The sequence below is a fragment of the Podarcis pityusensis genome (assembly GCF_964106645.2).
Source record: "Podarcis pityusensis genome assembly, chromosome: 2".
NCBI classification, from domain to species: domain Eukaryota; kingdom Metazoa; phylum Chordata; class Lepidosauria; order Squamata; family Lacertidae; genus Podarcis; species Podarcis pityusensis.
Window position 1 is genome coordinate 75,689,961 of NC_138029.1, and position 16,094 is coordinate 75,706,054.

The window sequence follows — 16,094 nt, forward strand, 5'->3', positions numbered from 1 at the left end:
ATATCTGTCAACTTGAATAAAGTTGTACCATTTATTTTAAAATAAAAACTAGATATTTTATTGCATTTAAAAATAACCATGTTTAAGTCACAACAATATACAAAATTATAAACAAAATACAAGGTTGTCTGACCTAAAAAAAGAATTATTTTTTTTAAAAAAGTGCTCACCACATACCAGTACCTCAGCTTCAGCTTGAAGTTTTGAGGCAAAACTTGGTAAACACTATATTTAATACAGATTCCATTAAAAGACTGGGCAAACCCCTGTACAGAATTATTGCATGAAAAGCACTGGGACTTTCACTTAGTGGTTTGTGGTCATGTTTTCAGTGTATTGATGTAGCTTAACATCTTGCTGTAACTTCTGTGAGCCATGATAGAAGCTGTTTAGCTTGGTACATTTTGTAAGATATACAAAGTTGCTGCTAAAATCCCATTTAAGAATAAAATGGATTAAGTTCACATTAGTGGCAGCAGGCCATTTCTTTGATACTAATGCTATTGCAAAAGAAAGTCCAGAGGGAAGCTTCCATCTTGCTCCACTTACTGAGTTAGAAAAGCTTCTTTAAGGAAGTGGGACTTTACAGCTGCCCTAAGGGAATGACACCAAAACTGTACAAGTTGCGTTTTCTGCATTTGCTTTCCAATGACGACAGTGAAAAGTTGTTGTTTTTCCACATGGCAGCTGTTGGCCTGGAAATGTTGTCACTAATAGCAATAATACCATCATACAATAATTAACTTGCTCAGTAGTCATGGGGTGTTCAGAACTGTGTTTGCCATTCCACTGTTGTACAGTGGAATTGCAAACACAGAAATGTCATCATAAGAAGCAGGCCTGTTATTCCCCATAGTCCAGTAGTATCCATCCTTCTTTCCCCTTGCTTTCTGCACCAGGCACTTGGCTAGTTCTGTAAACCTATAAAAACAAACAATTACTTTGTTATCTCCCAAAGCAGTGATTACCAATCCTAAAGACAGGTGAAAGATGAACTACAGTACTTAAGGCACTGAGAGTTTGGTTTACTGTTCTGGTACTGCTGCCCACACACTACAGTGGAAGCAAACCGCTTCAGCATCCAATTTGAGTCTTGAGTACTGCCAACAGCTCTGGTAAACTAATTCTCTAGCAAAGCAATCTCAGCTAAATGTAAAAGGAATAGAATTTTGTCAGAGTAGCTCTAAGAAGATAAGAAAAGGATGCTGGTTCAGGCTAGTGGCCCATCTAGTCCAGCATCTTGTTCTCACAGTGTCCAACCAAATGACTGGGAAGGCTACAAGGAGGTCAAGAGTACAACACTTCTCTGCCCACCAGCAATTCCTAACAATTTTGAAGACTTGAGACCACACAGGTTAGCTTCTTGTTGCCTTTACCTCTGCTTAAAATGCTTCTCTGTACATCAGTATCAGTTACAGAGAACTTCATTAAGTATGGAAAATGTTCAAAATGTTTGAAAACCAAAACTCTGCTTCTGATTGGCTGCAGGAAGCAGGACGTTCAGCTTCCAAAAATAGTTCGCAAACCGGAACAGTCACTTCCGGGTTTGCGACGTTCGGGAGCTAAGCTGTTTGAAAACCAAGGTACAACTGTATAGGTGATCAAGATAACTCAGACTGAGAAAAAAAACTCCCTCACAGTAAACATGCCTGGGGGGGTGGGTAGAGGCACCCACATGGTCTCTTATACACATAGAACATACACCTCACAGAGGCTTCATTTTTCAGTGTGCAAAGATGAGCTAGCCACTGCTTCATTCTCATGCAGCTATTTCCTGAACAGCTGAGCAATGAGGAAGATTGTGGGGAGGAGTCTCTCTGCTCACCACATCTTTTCATCAAACAGCTGACTGCAGTTCCTGGTAGGAGGAGCTTGAGAAGAGAGGCTTTGTGGGACAGATCTGGCCCATGGACTGCCATTTCCCTACCACTGCTATGCCAGAACACATCTCAACATAAGCAAAAGCAGAGGTGTGCGTATTCAAATATTTTCCAGTGTTTTTCATTCCCCAATTCTTTTAGCACAAATGCTCTTCAAATATTTTCTGCTAACATACCTGTATGGGTCAGATGTGTTCTCCTGGACAAAATTCCTGACAATATGAGCCACATCGTCATTGGACATAACATCCCAAAGGCCGTCAGTTGCCATGATGAGGACATCGCCTTCCTTGATGTTTTGTTTGGCAAAGTCTAATACTTCAACCTAGTCAGAATTGACGAAAAGATGCAAGCTTTCTTAACTGCTATCCTCAAACAGCTGGATGTTTGCAGCCTCCCTAGAGAATGGTTTAAATGGGGAGCCTGGAGTCCAGCAACTTGTGCAGAGCCACAGGTCTGCCACGCATGCTTTAAATACATGTCACTACAATAAGAGCATACAAGACAAGGCCTGCTGGATGGGACCAAAGGCTATCTTCTAGCACAGCATTATTATTTTTTCTAATGGGGGAAGCCTGATGTTCCTGAGAAACTTAGATGCATAGTATGGAGGCAATAGCTCTCCCCTGTTGACAACATCAGTAGACCCTCAAAGTCAGTATACACATGCATGTCTAATTGGGTTCCTAATGACTAGCTACCCATTCTGTTTAGGGCTGCAGCACTATATGGACCTACATTTTTTGGGGTGGTTTTTAAAAAAAAATAAAATCAGGCAAAATACTAGAAATAGTGACAAAGCTGAATTAACTTTACCTGAAGATATTCAGAGGACCCAGAAAGGGGAAAGAAGCTGAACTACAATGGTAAAACCATGGCTGAAAAGACTTAGTGTGTCCTATCAATTTCCTACCTTTGGAATGCAGGACAGGAAAGGCTTGACTTCAACATCTGTTTCAATAACTCTCAACTGATGATCTCCCAGGCCTCGTGAAACAGCCAGGGTGCCTAGCAAGCGAGCCTAAAAAAGGATGAGGCATCAAGGAGTGGAAGAGTGTCACAAGCATAGAGCCAGTGGTAATTTCAAGTATCAAGTATAAACTTATTTAAAACATTCATCTTTTCAATGTAATATTCACAACAGATCACCATACACATTTAAACACAAAGAACAATGTAATTAAATCTAAAAAAACCAATGTTTCCAGCAGCAGCACACTTCTCAAGAGCCACATAAAAGCCATTAAGCATCAAGAGCTTGGGAATGCAATTTTGTTTTTATCTGGTCCCTAAAGATAATCATACTTGACAACATGTAAACTGACAAGGGGACGTTTCATAGTGGAGGCACCACTAACAAGGTAGCTCCACACTGTTGGTATGTATGCAGCTGTGCAATATTTTACATGTTGAGCATGGTTCCAACTATGGAAAGGCAGCATACAACTAAAATTTATGTATGTATGCATGCATAAAAAACAGTATAGGAAGGACACACTGGCTCTTCCCGCCCGCCCCCCCCTTTTTTTGCTTGCAAGGGTCCTGCAGGCACACCTGTTTTCCATGTCCATGGATAAGAGGATACTTGAGGTCATCTTTTGCTACCGTCTTGTATCCCCTGAAACGAGAAAGGTCATTTTTGCAGTCCTTCTGTCATACCATGGCCACAATCCAATATGAAGATAAACAGGTTTAAACACACTAAATAAATGTAAAACATATTACGCCGTGGCTGCAGTCCTTGTATATAAATGTCCCTTTAATGCAGACATATTAACTTTTCTACTAACTGCAGTACTCCATTACACAAGGAGGTTCGCAAGGTTGTACAGGAAGCCTGTAGCACAGTTAAGAAAGTAATCAGTGACGTCAATCCCAAAGCCATTTCAGAGCACAGGCCTAACAGGTGGGTGGATTCAGAATTGCAGCTCAGATCCCCAGAAAGCACAGAACTGCAGCACTGGAAGGGCCTCATCTAGTCCAACCCTCTGCAATGCAGGGATATGCAGTTGTCCCACAAAGAGATCAAACCTGCGACCCTGGCATTATCAGCACCATACTCTAACCAGAAGCCAGACACCATTATTAATTAACACCATTATTGAGCAGCTTCCATCTCACATTTATGTTAAAAAAAAACAGCTGCACATTACTGATGGGTTCTTGGGAGCAAGCTTAGGCTTTTCTTCAATCCTTTGAGGGATTGAGAGACAAGAGCAGTGAGACAACCACTGTATCTCAGAATTTGATGTTGTCTCCTCTTGAAAGCCAAACACCTTTCCCCCCTATAATGTAAGCCAAGCATAGGCAAACTTGGACCTCCAGATGTTTTGGGACTCAAACTCCCATCATCCCTAGCTAACAGGACCAGTGGTCAGGGATGATGGGAAATGTAGTCCCAAAACATCTGGAGGGCCGAGTTTGCCTGTGCCTGATGTAAGCCATCCTGCCAGGTTAAGAAAATAGCATGGCTGAAGCAGATAGGCAACTAGAGACCAATAAGGGGAGAGAGATGAAGGACTGCCATGCGGAAAACAGTGGCTGGTACTTTGCTGCTCCAAAGGGCAAGACTAGATTAAGTGTAGGACTGGAGAGTGTAAACAGCAAGGAAGCAGATTTTCAGCTAAAGACTAGAATTATCTTCCTAACAACTAGAGCTATTTGACAGCAAAACAGATTGCCTTGGGAGATTGTAGATGCATTTAAGCAGGGGCTGGGTGGCTGTCAGGTGTTACAGAAGCATCCTGCATTGAGCAGAGTGATGACCTCCAATGGCATTTCCAACACAATTCCACCACACAAACACTGCTCATCCAGGGCATCCTCTTATCCAAGCCAAGAGAGGCTTGAGTGACTCACCAGCCTTCCATTGAGTAATCTCGATAAAGGACCTTCTGGCCCACATCATCGCCTCTCAATCTCCTTGGAAACTCAAACCGTATGAACTCATCTGCCAGAAGCTCTGGGTACATGAAAGCCTGAGAAGAAAAAGAACATTCAAAAATACTTAAAATGGAAGCATCATTTTCAGGGGAATGTGGTAGAGAAAGTGGGAAAACTTGTGTTGCGTATTCTGCCACTGCCAAGTCCCTAATTATCAGTGGCATAATACTCTATCTCTATGGAGATTGGGAATAAAAATCCTTAAATCACTGGTAGAATATTCTAATTTCAAAATTAAAACAAGGGTCCCCAAACCATAAAAGCAATAGGAATGATATTTGCAGGGAAACCTGTTTCCTTACAGAGATTGCTTACAGAGATTGCTCCTCACTGGATATGAATAACCACTGTTTGTGCAGTCTAATTAACATTATTCTGAATGACAGAATATAGATCTATTCTATATAAGGCTATACTCAGACACTTAGCACTTCACACCACTTCAATGCTTTGTTTAGACTAGCACTAAAGCGCAATACAAAGCAAGAGTAGTGGTGATCTCAGAATGAATCTACTCTGCTGTTCAGGATGACCCTACCACTCATGAGAGATGGGTAGTGCAAGACAGACATGTTGCCATTAGAAAATATGCAGAAAGGTGTGTGTTTTTCTTACCAGATGTTGGATTCTCTGCCTCTCTGTTTCTGGAGTGAATTCAGTACTCAGGGGGACAATGCTTTGTTTTCGAACAAGGAGTGCCCTAAATAAAATAATATAAAAACTGAGGTTAACTCTTTCAAGTGGACTTCTCTCATTACATTTTTTCAGACATAGGAATAAGTGACAGATGTATGTGATTGTTGCTATACAACCAGCTTCTTTAGTAAGACAGGAGGTGGGGAAGAAGATCCTTTTTGGGCCAGCCCAAGAACTAAAGATATGTATGCCACCACCCTACAAGTGTACGTTTGAAATACCTTTCATCAATATTCAAAATAATACAACAAAGAGACTATCTCTCCACAAGCTATGCCTGAAGAGTGGCAAGAAGTTAATCCATAAGACAGCTCTACTCCCGAAGGCAAAAAGTGAAATTTCAATTTAGGTTCAGCACTCTTCTTTAAAAAGCATGCTCACAGCGTCTTTATATTTTTCCAAGGAAAAACAGCCACACAGGACCTCCATTCAGATCAGGACTTCTAAATTCTGGGAGGAGAGGTTTAACCCTTTTCTGACTACACCAGTTTACCACTGAAAATCAACACAAAACACACACACATCTGTTTCCACACAAAGGTTCAAACAGGGAAGGGATTTTCATTAGGAACCTGATGTAGGGAGGAAAGGGTTAAACACAATTCCTGACCCTGATTAAGGCCTCTGGCAGCTGCTTTTTTTTGATTTTAACAAGCATGCTTAATGTAATATATTCAGCACTTAACAAAACATCTAATTTTGTTAAACAGAGAAAACTAACATTAACTGAATATCTTTCTTACTCAAGAGACATGAAGAATCCTGCTATATAACTAGGCTAAAAGGACAATGTTGGGTCTCATCCTAGGTTGCATTTGGATGTGAACTCACCTGCTGTCACCTGCGTTTGCCACATAGAGCTTTCCCTGCAAGTAAAGCGCAGCTAGTGCAGTACAACCTCCTGATTGGCCAGTAGCTTCCATCTCCTGACCAATTACATCATCCTGTTGGGGAAAAACATTGGATGATGATGCAAAGCAGGTGCCGTATTTCTCAGCAAAGTCTGAAAACTAACTTTAAGACCACTGTTAGATAACTAATCATCCGAACAATCAAGTCAGTTCAAACAAACACATGCCACTTTCTTTTCATGCGATTATGTTTTCACATACATGATCATGCAGCAAACGTTTCTTGTGACTTGGCAGCTTACATGGGAACAGATATGTCATAGTAAACTTTATATACCAAGCAGAAATGCATAGGGTACTAAGCCTGCATCGGCACAACATTTGACAATGAGTCATGGAATAAACAGCCACATCAGCAGAAACTTCCAAGGGCGAGGCAGCTGGTTTGCCTGGCTGTGAAAACAACAGGATCTTGAGCAAGATTTGCACCAATGGCCATCTGTGATATAAGGAGCCTTAACCCTCTCAGAGACAATAAAGGGGGAAACAAGGTCACTCACACATTCCTGGAAGGCCTTCTCCAGTGCTCCAATTACCACATCCTCCTGCCGAATTTGTTTTTCTTCCACGAACTGTGGGTCACTTTGGCAAACGCACTGCCCACTGAGGTGCATCGGGGGACGGTCTTGAGTGATGCCTTCCACCACATCCTCCAATTTCTGCTTGATGCAACAGTGCAAGTAGTTGGAGGCCAAGATAGATGCTTCTGGCCCACCATGACCATCAAACAGTGCCCAGTAGTGGCCAGTCAGATACTGAAAGTCAAGCATTGAGACTTTTACCACCATTTAGTACACTCTTCTATGCTGTTGCCAGAACATCTGAGGGTGCAGCAGGCTGCATGTTTGCTTTGTATGTGGGAGCCAGACTCACAATTCTCACTTAAGCAAGTCACCAATCACTCAACCTCACCTGTTTCAGTGTTGTCGTGAGGATTAGAATTATGAACCACCCTATAGTCTGAAAACTGAAGCAGACAGGTGTGTGCTTCAGGAATCAATTCATATTATTATTAAAACATTCTAAAACACAACCCTCACATCTGCTTGTCAGGATCTTTGGATACAAATTCATTCACACAAGAGCAAGCATTTCCTCTTTTGCTGTAAGCCACAATTATACAGTGGTACCTTGGGTTAAGAATTTAATTCGTTCTGGAGCTCCGTTCTTAACCTCAAACTGTTCTTAACCTAAGGTACCACTTTAGCTAATGGGGCCTCCCGCTGCCACCGCTGTGCAATTTCTGTTCTCACCCTGAAGCAAAGTTCTTAACCCGAGGTACTATTTCTGGGTTAGTGGAGTCTGTAACCTGAAGCGTCTGTAACCCGAGGTACCACTGTACTCCAAAGTGTACCATAGAATCTGCTAGTTCCACAAGGGCATCAGCTGCCCACTCTCTGACATACAAACTTCCTCTATATTCCAAGTTTTACTCTGAGCTTTGCTGTTGTTGTTGTTTCCTTTATCTAAATGGATTTGCCAGGCAGATACAAACCCGCAGCTCATGCCTTTCACGGGATTCTCAGAATGTTGAATGAGGAATTGAAGAACAAACCAAGCCATTCAGCGTATGCCGCAAGAGGAATAGGAAGATGCCCTAATTGTTTAGAAATACTTGTGCTTCACTCATATTGACCACACATGACTATGGTCCAGAAATAATTAGCCGACTGAATGGAAGCCAGATAGTTATAAATGGGAGAGAATGTCATACTTGTGAGAGCAAAACAGTTAGCAAAAGTCACTTAAGACAAAGCTAGACATAGCTGCCACTTTTAATGGGTACTGAACCTGGCAGTCCAAAGAGGAAAGGAAGAAAAGGTTGTCATCACGACCTTTATCTCTGATCAATGCAAATAAATGACACAACCTCCATTTTCCACAATGTAAGAATGCCTACCATGACATCTGACTGGATGTGGATATAGCATTTTGTAATCACTCAAAATATCTTACTAGATATAATGATTATGTATGTTTTGTTTCAATTTTCTGACTGACAGTAGTTAAATTAGTATGTTGGTCACTATGGAACTGCTCTCTGCCACAGCCTCTTCCTGCTCACTAAATCCTGTTGCCTCTTCAGCTTCTGACACCTCTTCCTCCCAATCTTCTCCCTCTGACCACTCATCATCGTCCCACCACCAATCCCTGAGTTCTGAGCCTTCTTCCCTTGGGGGTTCCCCAGTTGGTGCCGCCCACCTTTCCTCTGTTTCCAGCCAGTCCATGACAGCCGCTATACTGAATATGGAATCTTCGTAAATCATCTCAAGACGTTACAAAGTTGGGGACAAATATAACTGCCAAGCAATTAAACTCATTCACTCTGTGTATGTTCAGAGAAATTCACCTATAGACTTCATGAAGTTTCAGAACTGAATCAAAACAAGTTCTGCCATAGGCTGAGCCTTGGTAAATCCTGGCTCTAATTAATCCCTGCTGTAGATGGAAACGCTACATCTGAACTCACCTCAGTAGTGCACAGAATCAGCCACTCCTGGTCCTCTTCTTTGCCATGTTGCCTCTTTCTGATAGAGATATGACAGCATGTTGCTTGGTCTTCATTGAATTCTGATTTTTCTGCGTTGATGGTTCTGATGGCACAAGAAACAAAATCACTAGAATAACTGAAGCAATTCCATTTTATTAGGTCCAATGTAATTGAAAACTAGTGATTTTATGGTTGGTGACATAATTGACTTCAAATGACACCCTGCAGGTGCCAAGAAGCTGAGTAGTCTTGGAGCCTAAAAGCAGGATGCAATCTGTTTTATCAGACCTTATAAGATACTGGCGAGTAGGAGAGTACACCCAAATCACCAAGACTGGGAATCTATAGAAATCCAAGCTGCAGGCCTTTAGTTCAGGGCTAACGAACATAATCCTAGAGCAAGCAAGTGCCACAGTCATTCATAGGACCTTTGAGAAAACAGTGAGAAGTGGTGTGATAGGAAATACCTGCATATTGCACGTGGTTATGGAGAAGGGAGCAGGTCTCCCTTTACACTCTGGGTCCTCTACGTTTATTCTAGGGGCTCCACATTTTTTCTGTAGGTGCTGAACTGGATGCCTTTCCTGTCGCCTTTCCTCTGTTCCAAGCACAGGGGCACCGCAAGAATATAATTTAGCCACAGAATCCCCATTAATCCGATTCATTATGGCCTGGGGTGCCTTGAGTGATGGTCAGGGGCGCCGCAAGCAACACTGGCCTCTGTCCCTCTTTACTTCCCTCCCTCCTTGGATGCCCTCCCATGTATATGTCTCCATCAGGCTGCTAAGGCTGAGGGCATCCTCTTCCCACCCCCTGGTGGGCAGCATGAGGAGACACCTCTCTTTGAGGTGGGGGGGCATCTCAGAGACCAGGGGCAGTGGTGGAAGCTACCAAGAAGAGGGGAGTGGAGCCTGAGGGAACACTCCACAAGGCTTGGAGTGTGTTTCCCCAGAGAGGAGCCACAGAGCAAATGTAGTTGGTCAAGGGAGCCGTGGACTCAAAAAGGTTGAAAACCTCTGCATTACGGAGATAATGACTTAGCACAGGAAATGGCTGACGTTCTAAATGTTCTTTCCTCTTTCTAAGCAAGAAGTGTCCTCTTTCAAAAGATATTGCCCCACTGACTGACTCAACATTCACCCACACCAAGAGGCAAGACTTGCTATTTTGCCGTGCTCTTGTTATGTAGCATAATCTATTGCAGCAGTGGGTCAACATAGTTTCAACATTAAGTTTATTGATTTATTTTATTAGATTCCTACAACATATTATTTTAACATCATGCATACACACACACACACACACACACACACACACACAAACAAAATAAAGTACTTCACCCTAGCCCAGAATAAGTTTAGTTTAAGCACTGCATCCAAAATTACACCCAAATAATATAATATTCCTATCTCAGACTACCATTTGTATGGAATGTGAGAGAAACTTTATGCCAGGCTTCCTCAAACTCGGCCCTCCAGATGTTTTTGGCCTACAACTCCCATGATCCCTGGCTAGCAGAACCAGTGGTCAGGGATGATGGGAATTGTAGTCGCAAAAAACATCTGGAGGGCCAAGTTTGAGGAAGCCAAGCCTGCTTTATGCTAACAAAGTTTTCTAATGTGATGTGAGTAATCTGTTTTCGTTTTTGGTCATGTACATAATAAAGCTGTATCATGGCCTTTGGCTAATACAATAAACTTATGGAAAAAGATGTACTAATCAGTTGCAAAGGACTCTTTATGCATCAAACCATGTGCCAATTTTATTAGTAATTTTTTTCACAAGTGCTTTTTGGCTTACTTTAGTGTACCAGATGTCAAAGAAGCACCCTCCAAATTCTTCCAGTATCTTATTATTAGGAGTTTGCCCACTAGTAAAAGAGAACTTGTAAGGGTTTCTGAACCGAGTTATTTTTCATAAAAAGATATTACAGTCAAACATAACTATGCCTGCTGCTAGTGGTGCATGAAGGGGTAAGAACCACAGTGTTATATTGCTAGACAGACTCAGTTAGGTCATGCCCCTTCTCCTTGCAGAGGAAGTGAAGCCTTTCTACTTCCTCTCTCTCTCTCTCTCTCTCTCTCTCTCTCTCTCTCTCTCAGCATCATGTAATAAACCAGAACAGACATGCTTAAACTAGCTCTAAGCTTGGAGCAAGTTTCTGAAGCTATCTTACTGCATTTTCCACCCAATTTAGCATATATTATCCTTGCTGCTGCATGAAACAATGCAGACCTTGAATCGGTAAGTAAACATTTTAAACTTACTTAACAGTTTGTGTCTGCTCATTGCAAAAGGGATAGAAAGAGGTCAGCTATTACGTGCTAATAAAAGGGTTTAACAACCTATATTCCTAATGCTATACTGCTGTGCAACTTTTATGAGTTTAATACTCAGTTACTGGGGGCTTTCTGTGCGCTGACCCCGCATTTTGAATCCAGGCACCCAGCCATTTCTTTTTGTTGTTCACCCAAACACATGGGTCCATAGGGATTCGAATCTTTAATTTATTCCCACAAAAAGACTGAGCACGTTTAGAGGTGTTTTGTCCAGGAGCTGCTTTTATTTCACCAAATATTTCCTCCAAGAACTGAGCCACTCTCCCGCATATCCACCGCATATGTTGAATAAAACCTAACACTGCACATCCTCTCCAACAGCTTGGTGAATAGGAGGAGCTAATATGGCCTAAACATATAGGGAAGAGATGCCATTTTTGCAGTATTTTAAGTGCTACCTATTTTGTCCAGGTCAATAAAGATTTTCTGGCACACTGAAGTCCAGTCATATTGATTGACAGTAATAATACAGTCTTTTCCCTGCCCGCTGCATAGCAATTCCCCAAATTGCCTGGAAAGCAGCAGAAACAACTAAAAATTTGTCTGCCCCTAATACATTAAGGAGGTGGGTGGGCTAAAACATTATCATTTGTTTTGGTCCAATATCACTGAGGCAGCTCCTGCAACAAGGAAGCTCTTGTTTCTATTCCTACAACCTCACTAACCTCAACATAAGCAACTTGTCTTCTTTCTTTCACGCTGAAAGCAGTTTTTGTCAGTCACATGGTGTTGCTTCTTTATTTTCTCTGAAAGTGTTTGTTCATATAGAGTTAGAAAACCTGCTGTGTTTGGCTCCCCACCCCACCCCCTTGAGGATTTGTTGACCTCACAGAATGCAATTCATCTGAAGAGTTCAGTCTGAGGACAGGTTTATAATTTCAACAGGCAGAGAACATAAGATTTCCTGTAGCTTTATGAAAACAAATCATTAAGAAAAAAGAGGCACTTGATACAATGGCCTCAGTTTCAGTTTCAACCTCAAATTCAATGTGTTTTTCTACGTGTAGAGCAGTGTTTCTCAACCATAGGGGCATAAGTATTTTTTTTAAGTACATTAGAAGTAAAACATTAACAATCTTAAAATATAAAAACATGAAGTATTATGTTCAGAAGGTGAGAAGATCATATGCAGTGTATTACACGATGTGCACGTCATCATGAGTGCACAATAGTTTGGCGTTCTCTCATGACCAGTGCAATGCACAATATACACAACTGAGCAGTTCACTGTGCATGGTGCAGTTAATTAGTCATGTGTTTATTTGTGCTGTTTATTTCCTTTACTCTTGGAAAATTGAACATTTATTTACTTATTGACTGGGTTCTTTGGAGGAATGGTGGAATAATAATATGATATGATATGATATGATATGATATGATATGATATGATAAACAGTCATACCTTGGGTTGAATGTGCTTCAGGTTGAGCGCTTTCGGGTTGCACTCCGCAGCAACCCAGAAGTAACAGAGTGCGTTACTTCCGGGTTTCGCTGCTCACGCATGCGCAGATGCTCAAAATGACGTCATGTGCATGTGCGGAAGCGGCAAAACGCAACCCGCGTATGCACAGACGCGCCGTCACATCTTACGTTCTATTCAGGATGCAAACAGGGCTCCGAAATGGATCCCGTTCGCATCCCAAGGTACCACTGTAATATAATATAATATAATATAATATAATATAATATAATATAATATAATATGATAACTATAATATTAGTAATAACAACCTCTGAGCAATTTACAGTAACACGCCATATGCTACTGCTATTACATAGCAAATATTCTTGAATTAAAGGCAGGTGTTGCAATGAGCAAGCAGGAGAACATGGTATCAGTGTTCTTGGAATCTGGCAACCCTATAAAGAATTTGACCTTTTTCATAAAAGCCAGGGAGTACACTCTTTCGGCACATTCAATGCCCAATATTTCATCAACGGAAACCTCTCCCTCCCCCCTTTCTTCGAGTACTGCACTTGCAATCTTCCAATCCGCCCACCCCCCACCCCAAAAAAGGAAGACTGGGTATGAGATGGAGAGATCCTGGAACTGAGTATTAATGTATTGATCCCAGTTGGCTTTGCTCACTAAACTCCTCAATCTCCTAGTTCTAGAATGGACTGTATAAGTAGAGAGACTGGGCCAGGGCCAAGGACAAATTTCATCCTAAAGCACAGAGGCCAATTCTGCCAAAGTTAAGCTCATGTATGTGCCACTGCTTTTACTGGGGAGTTAAATCCCTTCAGCTGAACTCAATAGGACTTCAGGTGCTTCACTTTAGCAGAATCCTGCCCACAAAGTCAAAGCATTAAAATAAGGAGGATGCTTGTAGGCACTAAGTCACACCATTTATTTAGGTTGTTGCACCCTTATCATGGTCTATGGTATTACTACATAGGTACAAGAAGGGGGAAGCAAATTGCTTATTTCTCACTTGCCTCCCCTTTCTATCCATTCTGTGCAACAGGATGGACGCTGCTGTCATCAAAGCACCAGTGTGTCAGAAGAAACCAGTCTTGCCACACATTTCCTTGCCATACAACTATTAAAAGTACAAATGTTCTCTTTGGTAGAGAATCAAGCAATTCAAAGCAGCCCCACATTGCACCATTGTGGTTTACAATCTCTTGCTTTACCACTTGCAGCCAGGAACATGCAGGTTATGCTGAGGTGGTTGCTATCTGTACCTACCCTTACAGACTGTGCATTATTGTAACTTGTAATAACCTTACAGGGACGCGGGTGGCGCTGTCAGTTAAACCACAGAGTCTAGGACTTGCCAATCAGAAGGTCAGCGGTTCGAATCCCCTCGACGGGGTGAGCTCCCATTGCTCGGTCCCAGCTCCTGCCAACCTAGCAGTTCGAAAGCACATCAAAGTGCAAGTAGATAAATAGGTATCGCTCCGGCGGGAAGGTAAATAGGGTTTCCGTGCGCTGCTCTGGTTCGCCAGAAGCGGCTTAGACATGCTGGCCACATGACCTGGAAGCTGTACGCCGGCTCCCTCGGCCAATAAAGCCAGATGAGCACCGCAACCCCAGAGTCGGTCATGACTGGACCTAATGGTCAGGGGTCCCTTTACCTTTAATAACCTTACAATATTGCCCAGAACAAAGGCTACAAAATTATGATTTAACCAAAGTGGTCCAGCCCATCACTAAGAGTGAGTCGTGGCAAAATAGTGAGAGAGGGACTTGAACCAGGGAACCCAGATGTAAGACTAGGGAAAAAACATTTTAAAATTTCAAAACAGCATCAGATTTCTCGATCTCCTTGATACTACAGGGACAAACAGAAATGTGCGGGCCAGCTTTCACTCTCAGCCAAAAGGGGCGTCCGCACACGTGTGCGTGAAAAATAAATGCACTAAACTAGGTAGGCAAGCAGGATTATCGTGCCATATTTTAAAGTCCTGGCTTTTTAAGCTCTACGGGGCTACTTGCTGCTTTTGCACACCTCTAGGCTTAACCTCCAGCCGCTGCCTATTTGGCATGGTAGTCCTCAAGAGGTGTTTGTTTTTTTAAAGTTTATTTTTAAGCCGCTGCTTTGCAAGAGGCATCCCCAAGTCATGCGCCCCGGCCGCCCACTTACTCTGCATAGCCCGCGTTCCACTGGAGGGGCTTGTCTCGCGGCGGGCAGGCGACGGGGCGCTTGCCAGGCTGCCTCTCCCCGGCCGAGGCAGCTCCGCGCAGGAGTTTGGGCCGCCTGTACGGCAACCGGGGGAGCTGCGGCTGTGGCCGTGTGCCTCCTTCCTCCGTTGGCCGCTGCTGCTGAGGAGCGCCTTTCCCTCGGCTCGCCGCGCTCAAGAAGCGCCTCTTGAACCAGTCCGAAGACATGAAGCGAAAGAGACAAGGACCCGCTCCCTCGCCTCTCCCGCAGCCAACTGAGAAGCCCAGCGCTGCTCCAGATCCAGGGAGCCGTTCCCGCAGCCAATGGGCGTCGCGCTCGTGACTCACCAGCACGCGGCAGCCAGTCAGCGCGGCGTTGCTCCGCCGGGTGTCGCCAGGCGCCACGCACCTTCCTTGGTTTCTACTTCCTTGTTTTTATTTTCTCCCTCCTTTTCTCTGTCTCCCAGAGCTATGCTGTTAGGCAGGTGGCTTCCAACATGGGGCACCCCACACACACTGGGGGGCAGTTTGATTTTTAACGGGGGCAATTCGAGAATGAATTAGACCAAGTTTAGGCTTCCTCCACCTGAATAGGAGTTCACTTTTTGAATAAGAATTATATGGGGGGGGGGTCAGGATTTTAGAGATGCTTAGGTGGGGCATGGCCAAAAAATGGTTGGGAACCACTGCTTTAATATTTTTTTAAAAAACAGATCAGGACAGTGGCCCACCCAGTTCAGCATCCTGTTCTCACAGTGGCCAAACCGCATGCCCTGTGGGAAGCCCAGAAACAAAAGTGATACCCAGCAGCTTGCTTTCAGAGGCGAGGCAGGACATAGCTGACAGAGCTGGTACCCACTGATAGACTTATGTTCCCTGAACTTGTCCCATCCTCTCTTGAAGCCACTGGTGCCTCCTTTGGGAGCGGATTCCATATTTTTAACTATGTGCGGTGTTTTCTTTTGCCTGCACCGAATATTCCAACATTGTGGACGTCCACAAGTGCTTATGTGAAAGGAAGAAACGCTTTATCTGCTTTCTGCATCATTTTGTACATCTCTTATCATGTCTCCTTTTACTTGCCTTTTCTGTAAACTGAGAAGCTCAGAAAGTTGTAACCTTTCCGCGCTGGAGAGTTGCTCCATGCTATTGATCACTGTGGTTGACCTTTCTTGAGTGTTTTGCAGCTCTACAACATTCTTCTGGGTGTGAGGCAACTGGAACTGT

The 16,094-nt window shown here is 43.1% G+C and overlaps 1 protein-coding gene across 1 annotated transcript; it reads right to left on the minus strand.

Annotated features, from left to right (window-relative positions):
* Positions 1–30: 30 nt before the first annotated feature.
* Positions 31–15,156, minus strand: PPM1M (protein phosphatase, Mg2+/Mn2+ dependent 1M). Its single transcript, XM_080995421.1, has 10 exons — positions 14,851–15,156; positions 8,901–9,024; positions 6,931–7,185; positions 6,351–6,463; positions 5,439–5,523; positions 4,740–4,858; positions 3,435–3,498; positions 2,794–2,901; positions 2,057–2,205; positions 31–921 (listed from the first exon to the last, which is right to left on the minus strand). Exons 1-10 carry the CDS (start codon positions 15,093–15,095, stop codon positions 756–758), a joined length of 1,428 nt encoding a protein of 475 aa, XP_080851547.1. The 5' UTR covers positions 15,096–15,156; the 3' UTR covers positions 31–755.
* Between the last annotated feature and the right edge of the window lie 938 nt (positions 15,157–16,094).

Coding starts and splice junctions, on each gene's coding strand:
- PPM1M (XM_080995421.1), bottom strand. CDS start 15,095: ATGTCTTCGGACTGGTTCAAGAGGCGCTTCTTGAGCGCGGCGAGCCGA. Junction 2,902..3,434: donor TCCATGGACATGGAAAACAG/GTGTGCCTGCAG, acceptor ATCCTTTTTTAG/GCTCGCTTGCTAGGCACCCT. Junction 2,206..2,793: donor TCCTGTCCTGCATTCCAAAG/GTAGGAAATTGA, acceptor AATTCTGACTAG/GTTGAAGTATTAGACTTTGC.